Source organism: Copidosoma floridanum, unplaced genomic scaffold, assembly GCF_036245765.1.
Source record: "Copidosoma floridanum isolate Cflo_tuat_1 unplaced genomic scaffold, Cflo_Japanese_pri ptg000031l, whole genome shotgun sequence".
Classification (NCBI taxonomy): Eukaryota; Metazoa; Arthropoda; class Insecta; order Hymenoptera; family Encyrtidae; genus Copidosoma; species Copidosoma floridanum.
In genome coordinates, this window is record NW_028321908.1 from 3945707 (window position 1) to 3972017 (window position 26311).

At 34.7% G+C, this 26311-nt stretch overlaps 1 protein-coding gene across 1 annotated transcript in view; it reads left to right on the forward strand.

Moving 5' to 3' along the window:
- LOC149373395 (uncharacterized) overlaps positions 1-26311 on the forward strand; it is a 117559-nt gene that overhangs the window by 53747 nt on the left and 37501 nt on the right. The window contains exon 2 of the mRNA XM_089597240.1: positions 4373-4555. Coding sequence (XP_089453366.1) covers positions 4385-4555 — 171 coding nt within the window. The 5' untranslated portion in view covers positions 4373-4384. The remainder of the gene's footprint in view (positions 1-4372; positions 4556-26311) is intronic.

Below are 26311 nucleotides of genomic sequence, written 5' to 3' on the forward strand. Positions count from 1 at the left end.
CGGGATTCAGTCAGGTATCGTATTCGATAAGTCGGTTGCGCATTACGAAATTCATGCATATTGAACCCACTTTGCATAAGCATTTAATAGAAGTAATGAAATTTGTATCTTAATTCAACATCAAGATTTATGTCCCTTACCCTCTCAAAGTTCCCTATATGTTTCTGGACGTATAACAACTGAAGATAGTGGTTGAAGAAATATTATATGAACTAAACGGTATAGAAATCGGGAAGTGTAAAAATGTTGGATTGGCAACTTTAATGAATGGATCGATGTCTCTCTCTTCTAGTCCGAGTTTGATGCTTGAGAATACTGGTTGGGTTGACATTGATGGGAAGAAATCTATTATTAATAATCATTCTCATTTTAAAGTATCGATACTTTTGAGTATGATATTTGGTTTCGCTGAGGACTGTCGCAAAGTTGTGGTTTATGCAAAATATGAATTAATTCTTACGATATCAAGAGATCATTTCAGCGCCGTTATATAAGTACCTAAAAATCAAAGTTTCGAAAAGTATAAGCTTACATTTACTCAGATTGAATGGCTTGTGCCTTACATAACTTCATCAGACAGATGAAAAATTCGCTTGCTAGATGTTATTGTAAAAGACAAGCCTACTTCTGTGAGAGCTGTATGAGTATTCCCTTTTGCCAAAAAATTCTAGGCACATGTGGACTGTCAAAACGTCCAATCAGTTGGAAAAGCCTCGTTGTGTTATTTTGGGCTCTCAGAAAAAACGATCAATTAAGCCTGCTTCTAATTTCAGTCTCTTTGATCACTGTAATATCAGCAATGTGAATGGAATTCAAATGAACGAATTTTCTTGAATCAAGAAAATTTGTTTTGCAGCCCACGTGCTTTTACGTACTTTCATATTTTCTAAATTATATCCATAATTTTCTGTCATAATTTATGTAATAAACATTATAGCCCTCTATATTGCCACACCTGATATGCGCAACAGTGCTAATATCGCTATTTGCCCTATACTTGTCTAAATACTTTAGTAATGTTACATTTATTACATCGTTGTATTTTATATTATACATAGAATTATTAATTTTAGCGACCAACTCTTGACTGTCTATATCCACCCAAGGGGCATAACTCGTCGTAATTCGTGTTCTCACTATAGCGGACTCATGTATACGTTCTTGCCACTTTGGAAACACGAGTTATGCCTGGTGTGCGTTACTTTACTTTTTTTTTCCAGCACAGCTTCGGCAATCGTTCTTCCTTCACCTTTTTAATCTTGCACTTATACCTTAACGCTCTCATGCTTTACGCTTCAAACAACCGTTTCACATTCATCTCTTTCCGGATAATGTAGCTTGGTGTAAAAAAAATCGAACTTTGAAACCCACCTTTAATAATAAGTCTAAATCTTTTTCAATTTCTTTCTCGCCCCCCGCTCCCATATTTCTACCCTGTAATCCATGAGACTCCTGACTAAAAAATATAATATTTTCCTTTTCTTGAAATCGATTTTATAGCTTATCTCACCTAGTCCTCACGTTTTCTTAGCCTCTGTAATCCCTTTCTTTCTTAGATCATTTCAGTGGTCTTGTAGTTTGCCTCCCTGTTAACTGTCAACGTACAACGGCTTTGACAAAGCTCTGCTAATTTATGATGATCAAGATATAGAGACTCTCCTACTACCGAGGAAATCTCTATGTTTGCTGCTGGTCTGCTATGATTTTTTACCTACTCTCCAGCTCTATGTTGTTCTATTATTCAAATTTTATAACGGCCCTAAGGCAGCGTATGTCTAGTGTTTAATAAAATGTATCGCTTATGTCATCTTCGGAACTGAGGTAAAGGAGGGTAAATTCGCGGGACACGTCAAAATTGGAGGGTATAGCCGGACAGCTATAAAGTTTCGTTCTATTGCACAATAATTTACATTAGTAACAGCAGACAAAAATATATTTGAACGGAATAAGTCAATATTTAAATAAATAATCGAAGTTTTTATTGTAAAACTTCAATATTATCAGATAAATAAATGATTTGATACGTCACTCTTCCTCAATGTACTTTCTGTTCCGTCCGAGATTTTTTTCCTTTGTATAACATTGAAACTTGTATCAAACAGTAGTTAGATGCACCAACGTTTTTTTTTAAATCAAAAAAAATGCTTCTTTAATAGTAGCAACGATTTTTTATTGTAACAATGTGATATTCTATCGTAGATATTACATCATACTATTAGAAAATAAATTTAATCAACAACCAAGTAATGTTTTATCTGATGATTTAATAAATTTGGTAAAGCCGGAAATAATAGATTTTTACAAATAATGTAAATTATAAATTCTTAAGTTTGCATTAACAGTGTTTTAACAATTTATAGTTTTTCTTAATTTTACTTACTTCTATGATCGTTGGTTAGCCGCTGCTTGCGCGCACGTGGTTACAAGATCTTATAAGGTTGACCGCAACGATATCCAATCCTACTCGACAGTACTTCTGGCGATTATGATAATAAGGTTACTAGTTTCAATGTTAAAACCCAAGTCGATGATTCTTTCTTTCTTTCTTGTTCCTCTTTGATACACTTTTTAGTGAAGTCTACAAAGACCTGCTTTTCTCACACAGCTTAATTACCAAATTTTTACATTCGCTTAAAAGATGTTACTGAACTCACTCTTTAACTTTTATAGTTAATTTAGAGCACTTGATGGAGGAGAAAAGCCGAATATTTGTATGTGCAAGAAGTTTTTATACTGTTGCATTTAAGGAGGACACGTCAGGTTGGGTATCCGAACGACCACTCAGAGTTTAACCTCCTCTCAATTGACACAAGCACAATCGTGTTACAATAATTATACAGCAATTGTATGAGTGAAACAGCTGATCTCAAGATTTTAAGTTAGGTACAAGTTGCCGTTGAAGTTGTATACAATATTGATCATGGACATACGCCGTAAAAATGTTGGAATTATTGATTGCTCACATTACTGGATGTAGTAGTGAAAATTTATATTGTAAGATGAGCGCTTTATAAGATTGTTTAAAGGTTGCACGCGAAGTTCGAGTTTTACGACGGTAGATTTTTTGCAAAAGAAGTAATTTATATGTTACACGATATCAGAAGCAGCTGTATAGTTTAATGTTCATTCGCTTTTCATTATTTTAGAACGGAACTATGTGCTTCGACGTAATAAATATTCAGTATATGACATAGGATTCCACAGAATCATTTTTTTTCATTTTCAAGTCGCAGTAATAAAATGGACTAAATTAAGAAGTAGGACACAGAAAATTATTTTAACATATCAATCAATACAATTGACAATGTTATGGAGTCTCATTCTTGGAGTTTTTGTGGTTGCAAATCTTCTGTGCTGATTGCATTGTAATTGACCTTGTGCTACAGGGGTAAGTGTAAAATAGTATGCAAGTTGGAAGTGATGACTTAATGGTCACGATTTTTGCTTAATTTGGTAAGAATGATTTTCACGCCTTATTAAATCGTGATCGATGTAGTAAAGGGGCTTGAAGTTGTTGGTCGGCTCTTTTTTCTTCTTCTTTCTTAAAGGTATGGAGGATGATACATGGTGTTAAAGTTGTGCCTGTACTTTAACTTATGGGAGAATTGAGGGAATTATGGGAATTGTAAAAGAAGTAAGTCATACGTCGTACGATTACAGAAACAGTTATACACCTTGATGTTCAATGACCGTTAAGCTTTCGCTTTTTATAATTTAAGAAAGCAACTATCTGTTTTGAAGTAATGAATATTAATTATTAAATATTAAGTATATGACATGGAATGTCACATAGACTAAGAAAATCCGGGTTTCCTGAGGTCTGAGTACACCGCACTTCACCTTAAGAGCTTTGAAAAACAAGCTTTGTTTTGGGCAAACCGTATGTAGGAATGCATAGTTTTTTGGAAGTGGTTTTTTCAGGTATTTATTTATTGTATAAAACATTCATGCTATTAGGTACGATACTAGAGAAACGGATAGGCGATACAAGTAGACTAAGTACCTGATATTCTTTGTCTCTGAGGTCATGGGTTGTGATATGCAGTCGTATACTAAAGATCAATGAAACACTATATTAGATTCCCTGTATAATAAGTGATAACTTGTCTGAGGGAGCCTTGCACTATGAATCATGCAAAAGTCTTATACACATGAGAAAGAAGGGCACGTATAGAAATAATAAAAAGAATCATGTGGTATAAAGATTAATAACCCCCATCTACTCAAAAAGATTATACAAAATATCTTTAAAAGAAACTTAGAGGTTTTCTGTAAAAAGACAAATAAAAATACTTATTAACATAATTAAATACTGATTTCTCTCATATTTTTTTTAATGATTATTACATAATGTCTTTATGCTTGTTCATAGATACTTTTACAAATGGGTGACTTCAATCAACAAATAAAAAGCCTTCTACTACCTCTAGAAGAGACATTTTATGAGCAACTTATTAGATATGGTCTTTACGTAGGAGCATTCTTTCAAATTTCTTGCTTTCTGGCGGTAGTTGTACATCAAACAAAATTTTTAGTACGAATAAGTATACTGAAGGTCTGTATATATCTCTTGTAAGACAGTTAATATACTAGATTAGATTATCACATCAGAACATTATTACTGCATAACTTAAACAAAGAATTTATTTTGTCAAGATAAACTGTAATTAATTTAAATTCACTAAATACGAACGATCTCTGGTCCGCTATCAAATCATATAATGCTTTAAGATATACATTAACCTATAAATATTATTTCACACATGCAAAAAGTCTGCATATTACTTTTTTATTTTGCAGCCAATCTTTTTAAAAAATCGCATTATATGTTAAAAGAAATGACCACGGTAATACACAGGCTTAGGCTGCGATTCTTATAGCTCGGGGGCTTTAAAAATATTAACAGTAGAAGCTACCCAACGTTAAGATAAGCGCCAGATGAGGCCATGAAAAAGACCCAATTAGGACGCATCTAAGTTAACAAGATCTTAAGGATGAGTACAGGCTAATGTGGACCCATGCTGCATTGAGTACATCCACTTATCTGCTAGGAAAAGCATCAAGCATATAGTGGCGTTTGCTAAGAATAAAGCCAATGAAGAAGAGCTAAACACAGGTGCTGATCCACAGAGACCTCAAGTCTTTTTCAAGACTCGAGAGAATTGGCACCTCTAGCAATTCATGGCCAGCTGGCTCGCGATTACTGTGAGATACGATTGTCGCTGAACTTTTTATGTTTGTCCAAACGTTAGCTAAACATGGACAGTGAGAAAACTCCAAACTTGGATTTTTGCTGAAATATTTATTTTAAGTTTAGCTAATATTCATCCAAACTTTGTGACATAAATAGCCAACATTTTCATTCAATAGTAAAACTATAGAAAAACCATCAAAAATTTATATTTGAAGTGCCTTATGCCGGGTTCAGCGTGAGCACCTAGCCGAAAAAAATTTAACGTTACAAAAAAGTGTTACAGAAAACTGTAAGAGGACAAGAGAATAAAAGATACTGATAACTACTCCCTCTCATGCTCTGCCTCTGCTCCTCCATTTCTGCGCACTGGCTCCACCTCTCTTGCTCCCTTTCTCTTACACACTATACCACTGTATGAGACTATGACTGTATTCGCGAAGGGTTCGGTTTATTAAGTCAGTTGAGGTGGCTCCAGTGGCCTCAATGTTAAAATTATAAATAACCCAACTGAGGTTAATAAAATTGAATTATATTCTTTGAATTCCCATCTTTCTATTCGTATAAAAAAAATTAAGGTTGACGATGAAAATTGTAAGAAATCATGCTTACAAAATCGTAGTTTTAAGACGGGTTAGATAGGAAATGCAAGCTTGCGCGATATACAACCTACTGCTGCACTTATATAAATAACCCGTAAGGTGTAAAAAATATACTATCTTGTATATATTATTACGTAGTTTTCGATGACATGAGAAAAGTGTCTTGTTATCGAACAAAATCTTTAAATAATTGGAGACTAAGTATACAGTTGAGAGTGCAAGTCAGCTCTCAGCTGTCTACATTCTGCAGAGTACATATATATAGGTATGATTACAGCTGAGCAATGTTACCACATTCTTGAACTTAGGAGCGTACCGTAACAGTTCATGAATTAGGACAGCATAAAACTTTTTTGTTTTTTTATATTTACTCACTAAAGTAACAGATAAAATGTAGAATATGGCTTACAACAGTCTCTACGATAATTGTATACCATATTTTAAAGAAAATAATGATTAATTTTTAGTCTCCCCATTTTGATACGGCACTAGGCGCTGGAGTCACCTTAAGATCACGTGGCCATTTCCCATAAGTGCGAGGGAGACAGTGATATCATGTCTTCCTCGCATTCACGATACAGGATCATATGACCTTAACTGACTTAACTAACCGAGCCTCTCGTGAACACAGCCTACTATACACGGACTATTTCTCCTGCTTCCTTTTGCTCATTATACGAGTACTGTGTAGTGTCCGTCGCGCAGATATACCTTTATTTTTCTTATATAACAGTGTACTAACCTTGTGTAAGTATGTACACTTTTCTTTCCTTTATTTTTCTAAATATTGCTTCTACATAGTACATCGTATCACCATATAATCATTATATATTTTTGTTCTTTATTTGCATATCATATAGTCTCTTATTTTCCTGGTCACGCATCGTGGGTTATGGAGAACTCATCATCACAATTTTTTAATTTTTCTACCGCTTTACAATTTTATTTTTCTCATCTTAATTATAAACCGATATCCTAAGTCGGTTTTATACATTCAATACCCGGCAAAAAAAATCAGAATACCCCCCATCAGAAATTGATTTCACAACTCCCTGAACTGTGTTATTTTAATGACTAGCACGCTAACCGACTGAACCAACGACGAGCTATATAATAATACTACTGACTATATATGTATATACATTTTGTTACGAGGTGCCACCGATGCGGATTTAACGAGGCGGAATTTGCAACCTCGACCGGGCCTGTGTTGCCCGAATACCCTCGGTGACACTTCCTGTAAGGGATGTACGCGGGTCTCGTTCGCCGAGATACCACCGGGGTTAAGTATCGCGGCGACGTTGGACGTCGTCGTCGCTTCTCGCGACTATATCGTGACACAAGGGGGAAAATCGGGTACACAACAAAAAAGAGTAAGCACTCGTGAGTATTGTATAAAAATAAAATATGTATTCAAAATAATATAAAAAGGAATACAAAATATACCATACTCACGGGTGTATGCGTGTGTGTGTGTATGTGTGTACGCTCGTCGAGTGCGAATACTTGACGAGCTCACGGCGCTAATCAGCTGCCTGCTGGCAGGTACTTACGGTGATGTGGGGTCGCTCCTCGACGATGCCTCTCGCAGGCCAAGTGTACTTGGGAGCAGTGGAGCGGATACGCTGAGGTCAGTAGGCGTCCCTACTGGCAGCGTTTGAAGGCCGAGATTGACGGTATCGGCCTTGGTGACCCTGAGTCCGGCGTCGCCTGCTATCCCAGCAGGATCCGGACACTCAGCACCAAGCACTGCACTGGGGCAGCTCAAGCACAGCCGCCACAACAACAATCGTAGGAACAGGAATACTCTGGAGGATGCTTCTCACGTCCACCAAAACAAAATTCGCTTCTCGCGGGGAAATTGCTTCTCGCAAACCACAGCAAAAACTCGCTTCACGCTCGTTCGTTGGCCCAAGTTAATCTGATCCCTTTTCGGCTTTTTTTCCTTTTCTCTCTTTTTCTAACTGTCCTCTACGCTTTTTCTCTTTTCCCTCTTTCCCTATCGGTCCTAGTCTACCGATAATGGCTCGACGGTATCTCACCGTCACAATTTTATAGATAGACCGCACTGCGCCAATAATAGTCAGTAGGAAATAGTCACTAGCAAAAAAGTAGGATTACTTGAAAAATGCAAGAAAATAAATGAAAAACTACCGTATTTGGTGGGGAGTGGTGGGGGAGGTGGGGGGAGAAAAATCTTGCTCTAACTCTTACGACTATATAAATTAGGAAGATATATATCTGTATGTTGTACATTTATGTATAGTCCAAACCTTGTCAAATCGCCAAGGTCCAAAAATTATAAATGGGAAAATTTCTTTAATAATATAAATTAACAACACAAATTAAAAAGAAAACTTGTTAGCAAAACCCGATTCATTGAATGAAAATAATCTAAATTACATATACAATGTTAAATCAAATTGGAATTTCTATTGCATGAACACAAACTATGATAAATAAAACAAATGAATATAGAGGTGTGAGTTAAACACAAATGTGGGTGTGGGTGTGTGTGCATGAGTATCGATGAATATGTTGTCAATGCGACTCTGAGTTGTTTGTCGGCGACGCGGGTCGTATTGGCGACGGCGCTGGGTAGTAAATCTGCGGTGTGGATATCACTAGTGGCTCAGAGCCCTGATCGTCGGTGACGAGTGGGAAGCGTGACGCGCGTGTTATAGTCCACGAGGACAATGTATAATTTGTATACGATTCTTATGCGCGGGATTGTGAGAGAAAGAATGAGCGGTAATACCTTTAAAGGAAATTAAAATGGATCGAAAATAAAAATTTTGTCGGGTTTTTTCAAAGGAAAAATGTCGATGGCAGAGAAAGAGAGATCTTGGTTAAAGTTACAACATTAAAGAGAAGGGTGAGTAGAGTACAAGTGAGTATACAAGTGATGTGCATGTACGACTTATGAAAAAATCCATACAGAAGATAGTCTCGAACCTCAGCCACTGAAATTTCGCATGTCACACAAGCACACTTATCCACTCAGATATGACGAGATGGTACATACCATGACATGAATCGTCTACATATCGAACCAATACTAGGATTTTTTTTAATTCAGTGTTATAAAATTAACTTTCTAAAAAGAATCTTATGTAAATGTATTGTATGTATTTTGTTAAAATTCATTGTATGTGATACAATAAGAAGAATATACAATATTGGTAGATTTAACATAATTTAAACATTTATTGTAGATCATATGCTCGACAGTACACTAAGAAAATATTGTTTCACGTACAATTAATTGTAACTGAATATATTTACCTAAAAATTTTAAAATAAATTTGAGAATAGTAAATTCAAAAAAAAAATCTTTGGATTCCTCTGATATGTAAAGGATTCGTATCACGGTATGTACCATTTCGTTATAGCCACGTGGTTAAGTGAGCTTGTGTCGCATGCGAAATCTCAGTGGCTAAAGTTCGAGACCATCTCCTGTACAGATTTTTTTATACGTCATATATGCACATCACTTGTAAATTGTCTAAACAATCAATGCTGAAATATTTTTAAATATAAATTTTTTATTATTTGATATTATTGTATTGTTTCAGTAAAACTTTAACCATTTGAGTCGCAACAAAGCTTGGATAAACATTACCTATACTTGAATCAAATATTTTAACATAAACCTAAGTTTGGGATTTTCTCATTGCCCATGTTTATCTAACGTTTGGCCATATGTGAACTTTTGACAAAGTTTAGCGAAACGTAAAAAATTTTTCGCATGCTGCATTAACTTGTCCATAAACGGAAGAAAGCTAAGTGAGGTAGTAGCTTACCTTTAATGTGTTCACGCTCTAGTTATGGCCACAATGTTAGGATAAGTCGGCGCGTCCACCTTCCTATAATGGCCTTATGAGTTCCAGTAGTAAATTTTTTTTGTTGTTGATAGGAATATATAAAGTAGCATATCACATTAGTGGTGGTAAAGAGTCTCATGGAACGTTGAATTTTTTTGAACCATTGCTTACCTACTTGAAGCTACTTAGAGCTACTTGTAAGGACGTCCGATTTCGCAGTATTGTTGAGCAAACTTACCTCCAGTTTCTGGAGGTGCCTATTCTTGCAAGTCCTTTAAAAGTATCGAGATTCCTAAAGATTGGTACCGTTGCTTAGTTCTACCCTTCGAATGTATTTTTTCTTAACGCCACTCTTTCATTTGGTGCTGACATTTCCTATCAAGTCATGCTACTACGCGCAGCAGAGGCTCACTCATCCATTTGTATCTACCGCTGCTGCTCCTGCTATCCAACATTCTAAGAAAATTTGTTTTCCTTATATAATTTCTATTGTTAAATAATATCAATAAGTTATACATCAAACTAATGCTATAGTGCATGCGCTCATCTTTATAGTACATCGTGTACTATATCTTAAGTGGCTACATTCTGTAGTCAGCCCATATTCGTTTTTTTTTAAGGATACTTGCTTCTCGATCATTTTTCAAGGTTAATGTTTTTCAGCATGTAGACTAAATGTTGTTCGTTCTAGTTTTTATTAATTAAATAACATACATTAAATTTATTAAGCTTTTTAAAGTAATGAAGTCAATAGTATCGTTGAACTAATTAAGTACCACATCTTTACTCGTGGTAAGAAATAATGTCAAAAATCTAATTCTAAAAGGAAAATAAAAATACAAAATCTCATAGACGTAATCTTAATAGTAAGTTAAAAATTAATTTTTTTTATGCTTGACGCCCATTATGACTGGTAAAATTATTTATTACGTTTAATAGGTCTTAAAGAGGCCGTTATAAAGCACTGAAATATTGACTCAGTTGTTTTAAATAAAGAAAGTTACATCAAAATTGCCTTTTTCTTTAATAATTGAAAAACAATTTTTGCTATCATCGTTTTGTTTTTTTTTATTATTGATAATTGTATTATAGTACTTGTACTTATTTGTATTAAGCTCCATGATTGCGAGTTCTATTTTCGAAAAATAGATTTTAAAGAACACGTATATATTACCCACATCAATAAACAACTTAACGATACTATTCTTTAACTATGCGTCTTCTATGAAAACATGTTCATCTGTAGAATACGCTCCATAAGAAGCTATACTTGCCGAAGGTGAGAGTGTTCATGTCTCAGTACTTTAGTATACTTATTATTATAAGGAATTTTATTATATATAGTATATTATAAGGAAGTATTAGGCAGATTATGGCCGTTGCCAGGTACGCACGCTCGCGTCGTGTCTCTCTCAGTGTCATGAGAGTAAGAATAAAAATCGTTATTTATCTTTATTCGTTATGTTAAATAAACATATATTAGTCAATCCGTTCTCTTCATTGTGTTTGCTACCTTGCCATATATTTATTTTATCAACAATATGTATAGTTCCTTTTCTACGCGTTAGTGCAGATATGCAGCCGTTTGAAATTTATGCACTTTAAAAATTATAAAAGCTAGTGTACTACATTATAAATATGCTACAGTCCCGCTTTTAGTACTGCAACAGCAAAAACGTCCTCTCAGTGTATATGACGAGAAAAAAAGGCTACTCGCATGAAAGTTTTCTCTCTGTAGATAGTAAAATACAGCACTTTGCTTGACAGCCCATGGGCACGTAGTCATGCAAAATACATCTGACCTCTGACTTACGATAAAAAGAGAAAAAGTATTTTTCCGTGAGTTACGATAGTCAAAAAAATGTGATTAAGAGTGTGAATCAACCTACTGTATCCTGTTATATATTTTTGTTATAGAATCATCTTAAAAAAGGGAGAAGTATCAAGAGTCTAGGCCGATGGAAAACTCAAATCACGTGAAGGATGCATTGACGGCTATATTACAAAAAAGCCTCTCTCATCACATGTCAAAAAAGCAAGCCATACACTTATTGGTATACACGGTGATATCTGTTAGGTTTCAGAAATTTCCTTGGATGGCGCAAAATCCTTCATAAAATTTTGGATGATTTTTTGAAAGAGTTTGAGTTTTTTCGTCAAAACTATAAGTAAAGTTGCATGAGTAATTAAATCTTCTTTTGAAATTTGTAGAAAGACAAACACAAATAAATAAGGAGTTTTGCGAAGTGATAATAGAACTAAATATGCCGATAGTACAGTGAAAGATTTTGACAAAGAAGCTGGAATTAAATAGAAAGTTTCTGTAGTATATATTTTTTAATAGAATGAGCAAGCAAAAAGAGTAAACTGCACATCGCTTGAAAAGGCTTGAGCCATGCATTTTACATCGAAGCTTAACAAACTTTTTTCATCATGAAAAGCTTTAGCTGCAGCATATATGCACAATATATTACTGTAGTAGATCGTGGTGAACTCTCAAGATACTAAGAGACCGTCAGTTGTGCTAAGCAAAGGGTTCAAAGTCATGTTACAGGAACTAATGTCGGTTCAGAATAACAATATTTGTACGCTGAGTGACTCACCACCTAATCACAAGCTCTTAAATACTAAAATAGATCTTTATAAACAATGCTGAATAACAACGAAACGCTTTGCATAAAGCTCGTGCTTGAAAAAACAATTTTAAGAAGATGACAGTAACAGCATGTATTCACGAGTAGTCAGATTCTCAATTGTAAAACTTTTGTTTACTTTTGCTTCAAAGTTCAAACTTCTGATCAGACATCATTTTTAAGGAAAACTTTTTAAGTCATTTATGTATAACAACTGAAAGAATTCCAAAATCTGACACATCGAAATAAATTCTACAACTTCAAAAAGCCATGTATGTATCAAAACAAGGAAGTAAAGTACGGTATCTGTGCTACAATAAGCTGTCTGCAAATATGAATCCCAAATAATCAAGTTATAAATAAATAAAAAGTTATGCCTGCATATTTTTTACTCTTTAAGTTCAAAAACTATATTTATTGGTTATTGTTGTAGATATTTTTTTTTACAAACATTACACATTTTTATAAGCCTTTTTCTTGGGACTTTAAAGAGTTATTTACTTTTCTACAAAGAACTTAGGCTAAGTAAAAAGATTTCGTGCAGTTACTATGGTCATCAACCATAAACCAAAAATTATCGATTCGAATCAAAAAGTGCCCTAAAATTAGAATGCTCTAAATGACTAAAAAGGAAGTTGCTAAGCTCAAGAAGATTCTCTTCTAAAATGCAATATAATATATGATATTCGATAGCTAAGCAGCAAGACCTGATTTGACGTACGCTGTTGGACTGAAAAATATAGGTTCAGTAACAACTACACTGGACAACATTAAAAGTTTTTCAAATATTCTGAAGTAATTTCTATAAATTATTAAGTCAATCCACGTTTATGGTTAATCCACGCGTAATATGGCACCATGCATTCCATGTAGATTAAAAATAATTAACTGATCATCGCACGCTGACTTGTCTACCACGATCTTGTAGGTTAAAACTTGCTTGGTCATTTGCGATGTCGCTGTAGTATCTTTGACAATTAAATCCTTAGGAGCAAGTCTAAAGATTGCTGTATCATCAGACTTTATCATGGTTAACTAAGGTAAGGTTCGAGGCCATCTTTAGCACTGACTTGACCTATTTACATATTATCTTAAACCGTAGCCTTGGAAATGAGTTTGATGGAAATAACTACTTTGTTTACTTTGTCAAATCTACGAACAGTTTTTTTAAATGCTTCTCAACCATACTAAACTATCTGGAGCACTCACATTAGACATTGGAACCGTATACACTACAATCACCACCGTATCTATTATATCACTGTACCAGCCTCCTGCCTCCTTAGTCCCTTCAAATATTTTTCTAGTTTTTTAGTTGACAATTCCGTCCATATGTCTAAGATGAAGGTTCTGTTGTATGACCTAACGTGAGCAACAGGCAAATACATTTTATTTAAACTACATGCAACATATCTTTTTTTCTTGAGTATTTAGCATGTGCTGGATCTTCCATGGTAAATGTAATACTTTACAATGTACTTAAGACTTAGGTTGCTGAATAGGTGATCAATTTTTTGTTAGGATCGCTGGATCTTGCACCCTACCTATCTTATTTTCATATGGTATCTTTATTTTGTGTGAAACGAGAAAACACCGTGCTGGACTGTGGCACTCTTTCTTCTGGTGATTAAAGCTTCCACACTGGAAACATAACTTGGACTTATTTTATTTTTTGCAGTCATCTGAGTCATGTCCATATCCCAGGCAACTGTTACATATTTTTACCGTAATTCTTCTCTGGGTTTGACATTCTTTATCGTCTGGTATTAGATTTTATAAGTGCTACTTAAAGGTTTTGGCTTTTTTGTCCAAAACTCTTCACAAAGGCCTCTTCAACCTCTTCTTTTTCAACAGTAGTATTATCTGGGTCTCGTCCGTAGTAGTAAACTGATTTTACTTAACCTACCACAATTTTTTTTATTATAAAGATGGACGCTTGGTGTTAGATAACCCACATTATAAGTGTGTCACTTCATAAAAGTGTCCATGATAAACAAGAATTCAGATACTGAAAGATCCAAAAATGTATGTATCAAAGTAATTTCTATCACTATACACAATTAGTTTTTATGCGGTTATTAGTTAATCTAAATCGTCTCACCTGATCTGGCTGCGACGAAAGGCCCACTGATCTTTAAAAAGGTCATGTACAACCAACAGCAGGGCATTATACTTCTAAATGAGTATCTAATGTTTATAATGTAAAGCGGTCTTTGGTGTGCTGTCTTGTGTGATATTATAATGTCAAAGCAGTACAACATCAATAAGATACTAGTGAGTAGGAAATAAAGAAGGAAGATGTCGGTTAACAAAAGTGGATTTTTTATTTTAGCAATCATAAAAATAAGTAAATTATTTCAGTGAGACGACGAGTTTTAACTTAAAATTAACTTTTATTTATTAGTTGCTTCGTTTAATTTTATCTCGGGATATATTTTTAATTAGAATCCAAGATATAAAGATAGTTACACATAGCATGACAAAGAAATTAAATTTTACTAATGATTATTTTTACTACGTTACAACTTAGTTGTAAACAATATTCTTAAATCTAATAAGCTTACCTATTTCTGGTGTCACCCAATTTTTCTCAGTAGATTTAAAACTAAAAAGTTTCTTTTAAACAAGTTTATCGGGTACAGATAAAATTGGTACAAGATGAACTTCTTACGAAAAAATAGAGATTAGAATTCTTATGATTAGTTACGTCTAACTAGTCAGCTTGTCATAATTTATGGATATTCATCACACATATCGAGGAAAAGTTCAGAGAGATGAAAGGAACGTAAGCTGTGCAGCAAGGTTGGAAATTGTATTGCTTGTATGGATATACGCGTTCACGCATACTTTGCCCCTTTGTTCTTAATTTATTAAAAGATCAACTGGTGGATCCCTTCGAAAATTTAGTATGAAGTTTAACTAATAGTATTTAGTATTTATTTATCTGACCAGAGTATACAATACAAAACCATAGCAATGATATTGCAAGCGCAATCCTGCAGAGGTAATGCTTTTATCTGTACAATCCAGAAAGGAACAAAATAATTAAATTAACTAACTAATTCTTATGTACCAATCTTAATACTAATATAAAATTGGGATTCTCTCGTGGGACGCTTCAGTGGTTGGACGTAAAGCCACCTAGGTCCGCGCTAAAGTAGGCAATCAAGCACTTGCTGGGAGTTTAAAATTGAAAGAAAAAGCAGGAAAGAAAGTCTATGAAAGGAAGAGAATAAACAGATAGTGAGTGAATATCATCATTAACTCACGGATAATAAAAAAGAGTGATAATAACAGTACAAGTGAAGTTAGATTGTCCCGCGAAGGAATGGTGGATATCGAGCATGACGAGGACAGGGAAGCGGCCGCCGAAGACGAAGAGAACCAAGAGGAAGGTGCAGAGGTGATCAATAATAAAAAGAGAGGACGGCCAAATGGTTCAAGGAATAAAAAAACTAGAAAAGTGCAAGAAAGAAGCAGGTAGCCTAGAGTGATACTTCAAGGGGGGCTCTTCTGCCTTCAATAGAGCTATTCTCGCCAGCAAGTGCAGCAAGTTTAATGGGTGTTTTGTGTGCAGTAAACACAAGACCAAAGGTACTGTCAAGGGTCAGTCAGGAATACGGGACTCCAACAGAGCCGGCGCATCAGGAAATAGAATACAAGGGGTACCAAAGTAAAGCAGAGGACACAGGGGAGAAAAGGAAGAGAGAGGCAAGGGCAAGGGCAGAATCCGAAGAGCCAGAAGTATGCAGCGTGTCTATGAAAAATAGGTGCTTAAGAGAACAAGAGAATGAGCAGCCATCGATACGTATGGAAAGGACTGGAGTTGATGTGAGTGGTTCAGACGACGACCGCGAGAGGGCACCAGCTGCAGCTTAACAGATGGGGTTGCAGACGAATACTTACTTAGAAAAGAACAGACCGAGGGAAGGAGGAGAGGAGTTGGAAGGAAAATGGCAAGGAGCAGAAGACGAAAACGGTAGTGACAAACACGACAACACTGCGAGGCAAAACGACAGGGGCAACGGTAAAGAAGATTGCAGAGGTAGTCAACGTGAAGGAAATAATGAAGTGACTAGAAGGGTAAGAATAAGTACGGACAGGCGCACAAAATCCGAAAGCGATTTTAGCAATACACTCTATAGTAAAAGTAGGACAGCTGAATAGGAAATGATACAGGAGTTAAAGTTCGAACTAGAGAGAGCGAGACTAGAAATAAATAACAGATATTCAGTAAAAACTATAGAAAGATTAGTCCAAGAAAATACAAAGCTAAGGCAGGAGTTTAACAAAACAGGCAGGCAGCTAGAGATCATAGATAGTCACAGGAAAGAGTTATTAAAAAAAAAGTAACTAATCCGATAAATGTTTCACAGGATTTCACAAGGCAAAAAAACATTTTTTCAAGGAATAATGTAAATACCAAAGCAGAGGTAAAGCTAGGGCCAGCGAGTAAAGATGTCGGCAGCGCGCCGCAATCTGAAATAATCAAGGTAACAGTGAGCGGAAAAGACCGAAACCAAAGGAAAGCTGGCCACAATACAAAAGAACCTGAAGCGAGTGAAAATGGTGAAAACAATGTGAATGAGCCTTGACAGCTGGAAGCTATGAATGAACGGGAACTAAAATACGAGTATGAGAAAATAGAAAGAGAAAAAAGAAAAATAGTTTTTTTTAAGAGGATACGTACGGTTGAAAGGGGCATAATAGGAGAATTGAAAGATTGTTACATAGGATAGGCATTGAGGTGCAAATAATTATTATAAGGGCAATCGGGGGTGGACTAGTAGACGAACTAAGAACACAAGAGAACAAAATAAATATTATGAAGAACGAAGGAAAGCTTAAAGATCTTAACTTATGGTTAGACGGCGACCTTACAGAAAGAGAAAAAGAAATATCAAGGTGGATAGAAGTAAGAGAAGAGATGAAGAACAAGAAAGAGAATGAGGTGCGCAAGGGATGTTTTAAAATAAAAATTAACAAGAAACGGTGGGCATAGGACGAATTAAAGAGTGTTCTTACACATAAAAAAAAGAACAAAAGATAGGCAATTTTAAAAGCAGAAGGGCAAGTTTTATTAAGGAAGAGGATAGTGTAAACATCATTTTGTGGAATTTAGCAGGTATCAGAAAGACTAAAGAAGCCAAAAATTACCTAAATAAATTCGATGTGATAGTATGTTGTTATTCTATAATTAATTTCGTTTATATCTGTATTTATGTATCAACTGTAAAGGGATGAGTGTCTGCTGTGATGTATGTTAAGGAGCGTGTATTGTCAGTCAGTCGGCCAAGGAACGTAGAGTTGTAACGTTTTATGTAATAAAGCTACAGTGATTATATTAACTCTTGTCTGTTTCCACATTTATTTAACATCAGGTTATGGGTCCAGGTGTCATTGACAAGAGTAAAGAAGTTTTTTTTTTTTTTTTTTCGCGCTCCGTCTAAGCGTGCCATTATTGTTTGGTTATTATACACTGTAAGTTGCAATCCACGTTCATAATAATGGCTGCATCAACACAATCGTCGTGGATGGTCATTATTTGACTTACTGGTAGAAAAAATGATCATCATTGGGCGATTTCAATCCAAGTTTGGCTCCAGTGTAAAGATTTGTGGGACGCAGTTGCCACTCCTCCAAATGGTAGCATTTCTACGGACGTAAGTAAAATAAACAAGGCTCGTGCGCGCCTCATTTTCTCCCTTGACCCGAGGCTTTATTCTCACCTTCCTACTGACTACACGGCCGCTCAGGCATGGGAGGCGTTGAAGATGGCGTATGCTGACACCGGCCTTATGCGTACGATAACTTTGCTGCAAAAGGTCTTTCCCATGTGACTCGAAGATTGTTTGTCGGTTGAGATATATATTTGCGAGATCCTGGATTCCGCTGATAAATTGGCATGCATTGGATTGAAATTGCATTTCGTGTTACTTGGGGCATTATTGTTGGCTGGTTTGCCGTCGTCATACAAACCACTTATTCTTACCCTTGAAGGCTCTGGTCAAGCGGTAACTGCAGATCTGGTCAAGGTCAAGCTTCTTCAGGAAATAAAAATGGACTGTGCATCCGATGCATCACCAGAAGAATTCTATGCACATCCAAATAACTAACAACGAATGAATAATCATAGTAATTTTCGCATAAAAAATGTACGCTGTTTCAACTGTAATAAGTTTGGCCATTTATCGAAGAATGGCCGCGCTCCTAAGGAGTCAAGCACAAAGGTAAAGACAGTGCAAGAAAACAACATAGAGGGCGATGATGACATCGAATCTACGTATGCATTTCTATCCTTGACTTCAGCAACACGGCCAGGTTAAAACATAAACAATGAGTGGATTCTCGACTCGGGAACTTCAAGACACATGTCGAACGATAGAGAACATTTTGTAAATACACGCGATTCGAAAATTAAAACTATAACTGTAGCCGATAAGCGAAAGATGAGTGTCAAAGCCGAACGAAGTGTGAAACTTGAATGTAAATTTCAAAATCGTGACAGTATTGTGGAATTTTCTGACGTGTTATATGTACCAGAGTTAAACTGTAATTTATTGTATATTAGTGCGATTATAAATAAAGGTTATAAGGTGATATTTTAAGACAGTGACTATTAAATTTTACATAAAAACAATAAGGTTACGTTAAATGAAAAACTGACTCTGAACGGACTCTTTAGAATGAACTTAAAACGTGATATCAGTGATGAAATATCCAGCGATAAAGGAGTGCACTTAAGACTGTGTCCACAGCTGATTTGATGCTGTGGCATCGCAGGATGGGTCATTTGAACCCTCAGTACTTAAAGCAGGTCATGGACAGCGCTGCTACTAGTGTAAGTTTTGACTCCAGTCAGTCTATCAAATTCTGTCCTTCGTGTGTGACTGGCAAGCATGTTAAAAGTACCTTTAAGTCCAGCACCCAGCGAGTATCAGAGAGGCTCGAGTTGGTACATTCCAATTTGTATCAAATGGATGGAATGTCGATTGGAGGAGCCAAGTACATCCTAACCCTATTGGATGATTATTCAAGAAAACTTTTTAACTATTTTTTTACCAACAAACAGCGTCTAGTGTTAGTCATTTTATTAAATATATGTATAACCAATTTAATCTGTCTATTAAAACCTTAAGAACGGACAATGGCACCGAATAATGGGGAAACGTCAGAGGAACTTAAGACAGGCTTCAAACTGGATTTGTCACACATGACGGTCTTTGGCTGCCAAGCTGTGGTGTATATTTTAGACTATAAACGTGGTAAACTATATCCTAAATCTATAAAATGTATATTTTTGGGTTATAGCTCGACCAGCAAAGGATACAGACTATGGGATGAGAATACCAAAAGGGCCATCAAAGCTCGAGATGTAGTTTTTGTAGAGAACTATGCACAACTATCTCCAACCTATTTTCCCGTAGTTTTCTTTGATAAATCAAATTTGCCAGCTAAGTGGACAGTCGCTGCCGATAAGCCTTTACCATCACCTCCATCCATCCTGTCTCCACTTGATCATGATAATGAGGACTCCAATGATGAGTTTGTAGGGGACAGACGCAAATCCCAGCGTCAACGGCAACCACCTAAAAGGCTGTACGACTATGTAATTTATACCACTATTTGTCAAATAAATGAGCCCCAGAGTTTTTATGAAGCAATAAATTCGCCTACAGGTACTCAGTGGATAGAAGCAATAAAGAGGTAACTTGCTTTTCTCAACAGGAATCATACCTGGGACTTGTGTGAACTTCCTCCGAACAAATCCTTCATTCGTTCTAAATGGGTGTTAGAAAAAAAGAGCGGGACAAAAAATAGCTTATCTTATAAAGCAAGTTTGGTTGTACATGGTTTCTCTCAAGTTCAAGGCATAAATTACGACGAAACATATTCTCTGGTTGTAAGATTAACAACTCAGTGACTTTTGTTTGCTTGTACAGTCAGTCAAGATCTGAATATTGTCCACTTAGATGTAGAAATCGCCTTTCTGCATGGAAAACTAAACGAAGAAATTTATATGAAGCTACCAGAAGGACTTTCAAGGAAGGATTATTCTAATCAAATGTGCAAATTACGTAAGGCCATTTATAGATTACAACAAGGTAGTTGAGATTGAAATGTAAAACTCAACCGATTTTTTTAGCGATGAACCTTGGACAGTCGCAATACGATCGCTGTATATATAATCATTTTTCTGGTAAACAGCTTATCATTGTTGCAGTGTTTGTAGATAACATACTTATTTTTACAAACTTGTCTAAGTACCTAGAGATCATAAGCAAGGCAATGAATGACGCTTTTCCTACCAGAGTCTTGGCCCTGTACACAAGTTCTTAGACATAACAATAACCAGAAATCGAGCAAAGGGTCACCTTTCTCTGGACTAAGTAAACTACGCCAGGGAAATCCTATTACATTATGGAATGGATGATTGCAATCCTTGCACCAGCCCAATGGACATTTTTTTGGATTTTAAACCCGCCTCAAATTATTCACAAATTCAGTGTCCCGACAACACGCTGTATCAAGAAGCAGTGGGTTCATTACTTTATCTCGTGCAGTGTACAAGGCCACACCTGGCCTACGTCGTTGGCCTCTTGAGCCTATTTAATCAATGTAACCATCAGACACATTAGCATCTGGTAAATAGAGTTTTCAGGTACCTACAAGGAACACTAAATTACTCTTTGCAGTTCGAAAAAGATGCCCACCCAAGAATTATTGGTCACTGTGACGCTAGCTGGGCGTCAAACTCGAGCGATCCGCGATCAACAACGGGCTATGTTTTTACAATACAAGGCAGTAATATTCACTGGCATTCTCGTAGATAACAAACTGTTGCTCTATCTAGTACTGAGGCAGAATATTTGTCATTATCATCAGCCACTCAAGAAGCAGTACACGCAAGATAGTATACATGCTGATATCCGATGTCGACAGTGGCGACATCGTGAAACAGGAAGTATAAACTACATACATGGAAAATACAGACGTACACGCTGTATACATCGAGAATCTCGGAGTACACACTGCATACATCAAGAATCGTGACAAGAGCGCCACTGTACTTCTTGATTCTTGATGTACGAAAAATTTACATCCGAAATCCCGAAGTGAAATTTTTCGTACATGCGCGATTCAGATGCGCGGTTGAGTGTATGTATGAAATCAAGATATACTGAATATTACTTAGCCATCGTAATATTCACTGAAAAGAAACACATGACGTGTTCTCTATAAAAATTAAGCTACGATTGTGTTACAGATGACTTACATGGAAAAAAATTATTTAATTTTTACTTCAATAATTAAATACTTAATTTACTAAATTTTATTTTTCTTACATATTAAATTAGGAATAATAATGTATTTACACGTTTTAATACTATCATACGCAATGTACTACTGTACAGTTATTCTTATTAAAGAGAAAAAAAATTTCTTCAATAGCTACTTATTTTGTATGCATACAAATTATCAAAATAATAATTATCAAAGGACAAGTCAACATTCTACACTATCCACCGATCTGTATGTATGCATAAGGTAAACGTACCAATTGACGGAACATGTCCCAATTCACGAAACATGAAACTATACATGCTATTTTACTACTAATATCTCCAAAAAATTATTTTTAAGCAATTAACAGTTAATTTTAATACTTTTAAACTGAAAAGGCTCGATTAGACATTCAATTCAAAGTAAAATAAGTTTCTTTGTATAGTGGTTTCATAATAGGGGCATAATCAATCATAACCTAACTTATATAGATATCCGTATTATGAAACGAACTTTTAAAACGAAATTCAATTCCATTACAACTAACTAATTGGCATGAAATGCAATTGTGTCAAAAGAAAATCGTGTCATTTGAGCAACGTACTCCAAGTAACTTAAAATTAGTACCCACAAATTACTTTATGAAGGAAGTTCCATAACTGGGACATGAATTATGAAACACTGGGACAAGCCTTTTGGTGTTTTTTCATAATAGAGACATATTAGATATTTTAATTTTATTTTAAAAAAAACAATCTATTTTTCATGAAAATAATATGAAAAAATTATAATAAGTTACTTAAATTAAGTCGATTTAAAAAAACCAAAATTATTAGCATTAAAGCATGTCCGCTTTTTTTAAGACAATACAGAAAAAAAATGTGAAAATTTGTTTCATAATTGGTACTTTTACCTTACACACTGGTGAAATAAGGAAATACCTATTATTACATATACTCTCGACCGCGCATCCAAATCGCGCATGTACAAAAAATTTCACTTCGGGATTTCGGATATTTGCTTGATGGGGAACAGTTTCCAAATAAACATACTTCTTCAAGCTTGAGATACATGTTTTTTATTTCATAACCTATAGACTACAATACTATTTTAATTTCATAATACGCTGCTTGGGATAAAAATAATATCAAAACTTTCCTATAAACATGTATACATCCAACAAAACAATAAATATTTATCAAATTAATTAATATAATTTAATATTTACTTGCTATAACCAATGTTTCCATACACCTATTTACCACGTACTATAAATGGAGCAGTAGATGAGAGCCTCCTCTCCCAGCTTCACATCTTTTCCACGAGGGTGCGTACTGCCAGAGTTAAAATCCCAATATCGTGCACAAATATTTGATGTCTGCTGTGTACTAAAATCTTGAGCAGCGACACCTGAACAGGAAAAAGCAGTAGCGCTAGATAACAGATATTTGTATTTATTATGAAAAAATTATTTGTTTAAAGGTAAAAAAAAATTAATTTATCGTTTCATGCTTAAAAAATTCTTGACACTAATACTTTTTTTCTGTCAAAGATACTTTATTAAAAAAAAGAATATCACGTGACTGTAGCCTTGTATTGATTGTGTAATTCGTTAAGAATAATCTCGTGGTTTTAAGAGCAGGTAAATTCAAAATGGTACTTTACGCCACTAGGGCTCAAAGTGTCGATGTTCTGCCTAGCGGCGGGAAAGTACTTTACTTAACCCCCCCCCTTCGAATGCAGTAAAATAAAAATCATTCTTGATATGATGCAAAAATACTAGGTGTAAAAATGTGCATCCATTTTTATAAACCAATAAGGAACGCACATTTATTTCGGCATCAATTATACAAAAAAATTTGGATAAATAGGTAAAGAATAATATGCTGGTAAATACAGGAATAAACACACACACGTTGTGTGTGTATGTGTGTGTGTATCAAATTGAGGTTAAATGCGCCATGCATGGAATCAGAGATAAGTAGGCAGATTGCCAGTGCCTATGTTAAAGAGTGTGCCGATGTTTCGGCGCTGATTTGAGCGCCAATCCACCGTGGCCAGCAGAGGAACCGTGCACATGTTTTCTATTGGCTGGCGGCTTTTAGGCTCGGTTCGCGGGGAGAGGTAAGGGAAGATCAGTGAGGGAGACATGAGAATCCAAATGTGTGCATCGGTGATGATGGAGGATAGAGATGAAGGAGAAGCTAAACCTATATGTATATGCATACAATGGGCTATATATCTATAGCTATAGTTGTACACTGCTAATACGGAAAAGAGCTGCGCGTATAAGTATTACTTTTCTTGCTTTTCCTCCCTGAAAGAAAGATAAGCTTTTTAAATGCAGTTGATCATTCGTTCAACTACAATAAACAAAACATAATTGTCAGGTTACTAACAATTTTTTTTTCATTTTTCAAAAAATGACAAGCTCAACGCAATTAGTATACTATTTTGCTTTATTAATAAACAAGCGCCTTTATTCCAATAATCCGATGCGCTCAATAGTTCTTCACTTTTACGATAAGTGAAATTATTCAATAATATATGAAGGCATTCACCACAACGACACAGTAAGCTCAAATATTTTTTGTACTAAGTAATATTTACTAATATACTGAACACCTTTACCCGAACGCTCCATTGCACTGATATCTTTATTTGTTAATTTATATTTTTTCACCATTAATTCATAGCTTAACGGCAATAATACGATAAAGCTTAAATTAAATCTCAAGCTTCGAAACTTTACGATAAACATATGTAACTTTTAGTCTCAAGATATCCCAAGCGTTAATAGCTGAGAGGGCTGGAGCAGGAGGGTGAATTTTAGTTTTGCGGCTCCGGGTTCCAATCTCACTTGGAGCAAATTTTTTTTTTTTTTTTTTTTATTCCAACATTACTTTAAACGTTCAAACCTTTTTTTTATGATTACTTACGTATTTTGTTTTATCAGTGACTAAAACGATTTTTTTTTTTTTCCTATATTGGTACACAATCCAAGAAAATTTTTTTCCATTTATGGCTAAAAAAATTATTTGACGCATCAAGTAAAAACTTTTCAAGTGCAGTTGATCATTCATTCAACAAAAAATAGAAAAGCATAATTGTCAAATTATTAAAATTTTTTTTTTCACTTTTCAAAAAATGACAAGCTCAATGCAATTAACATATTTTTTTGCTTTTTTCAATGACCGAGCGCCTTTATCCCAATAATCCAGTGCGCTCAATTGTTCTTCACTTTTACAATAAGTGAAATTATTGAATAATAAATGAAGGCATTCACCACAACGACACAGTACGCACAAATATTTTTTGTACTAAGTAATATTATTTACAAATATACTGAACACCTTTACCCGAACGCTCCATTGCACTTATATCTTTATTTGTTAATTTATATTTTTTTACCATTAATACATAACTCAACGGCAATAATACGATAAAGCTTAAATTAAATCTCAAGCTTCGAAACTTTACGATAAACATATGTAACTTTTAGTATTACGATAACCCAAGCGTTAATAGCTGAGAAGGCAAGGGGGAGATTTTCATTTTGCGGCTCCGGGTTCCTATCTCACTTAGAGTAAATTTTTTTTTTTTTTTTTTTTTATTCCAACATTACTTTAAATGTTCATACCTTTTTTTTTTTTTATGATTACTTACGTACTTTGTTTTATCAGTAACTAAAAAGATTTTTTTTTCCAATATTGATATACGATCCAAGAAAATTTTTTTCCATTAATGGCTAAAAAAATTATTTGACGCATTAAGTAACAGCTTTTTAAGTGCAGTTAATCATTTCAATTTCATATTTTAGTTTGCATTACAAGTACTGACGTTAGCGAATTCTTGAATTGCTTGAAAGTATTTCAAAAAGTAATTTTAAACTTTTTTTTAAAATTATAAACAAAATACTTTTTGTTTTGTACATTCAAAATGATTGATTAGTATGTCTTAGATAGTCATGTAGAAAAAATTACTTGTTTCATTGCCAAAGAATGAAGACTGTTTTTGTGTTGTCTAAAAAATTTTCTAGACATTATTATTATTATTATTATCATTATTATTATTATTATTATTATTATTATTATTATTATTATTATTAGCCGTAATAAATTAAAATAATTTCTCGCTTTAAATGGGATGCAAACGAGATAGGATGCGCTACTGAGTGTGATAGGAGTCATGAATTTAAATTTTTGTAAAAATATTATTTACTACGCGATATTTATTATTTTTATAATTATGTACATAATGTATGCGTCACTGAGAATTGTATTATACTTTTCAATTTAAGTCGTAAAATAATCGCTTAACGAAATAATTATAGTGCTTTCGGAAAACAACTCACCTTAATAACAGTTACAAAAATTTTCAGTATTTATGAATTCGTTGTAGTAACTAGTTAATCACTAGTTTTCGTTATTCAATTTGTTTTGAAGTAGTATTTTCAATAAATTTGTCAAGCACTTGACTAATTAAAAAAAAAAAAAAAACGCGCGCGTAATGTAGCCACATTTAGTGTGCCGGTCTCCAGCCTGGAAAAACTACAGAGAGAACGTGCATTTTCTCATAATAACCTATTACAGGTATTACCACAAACAAAGCTGTAATGACTTTCTTTTTTAATAATTACTTCTTCATAAGCAGTAATTGAAAAAAATGTTTTTAGTTACTAATAAAACAAAATACGTAAGTAATCAAAAAAAAAAAGGTATGAACATTTAAAGTAATGTTGGATTAAAAAAAGAAAAAAAAAAATTTACTCCAAGT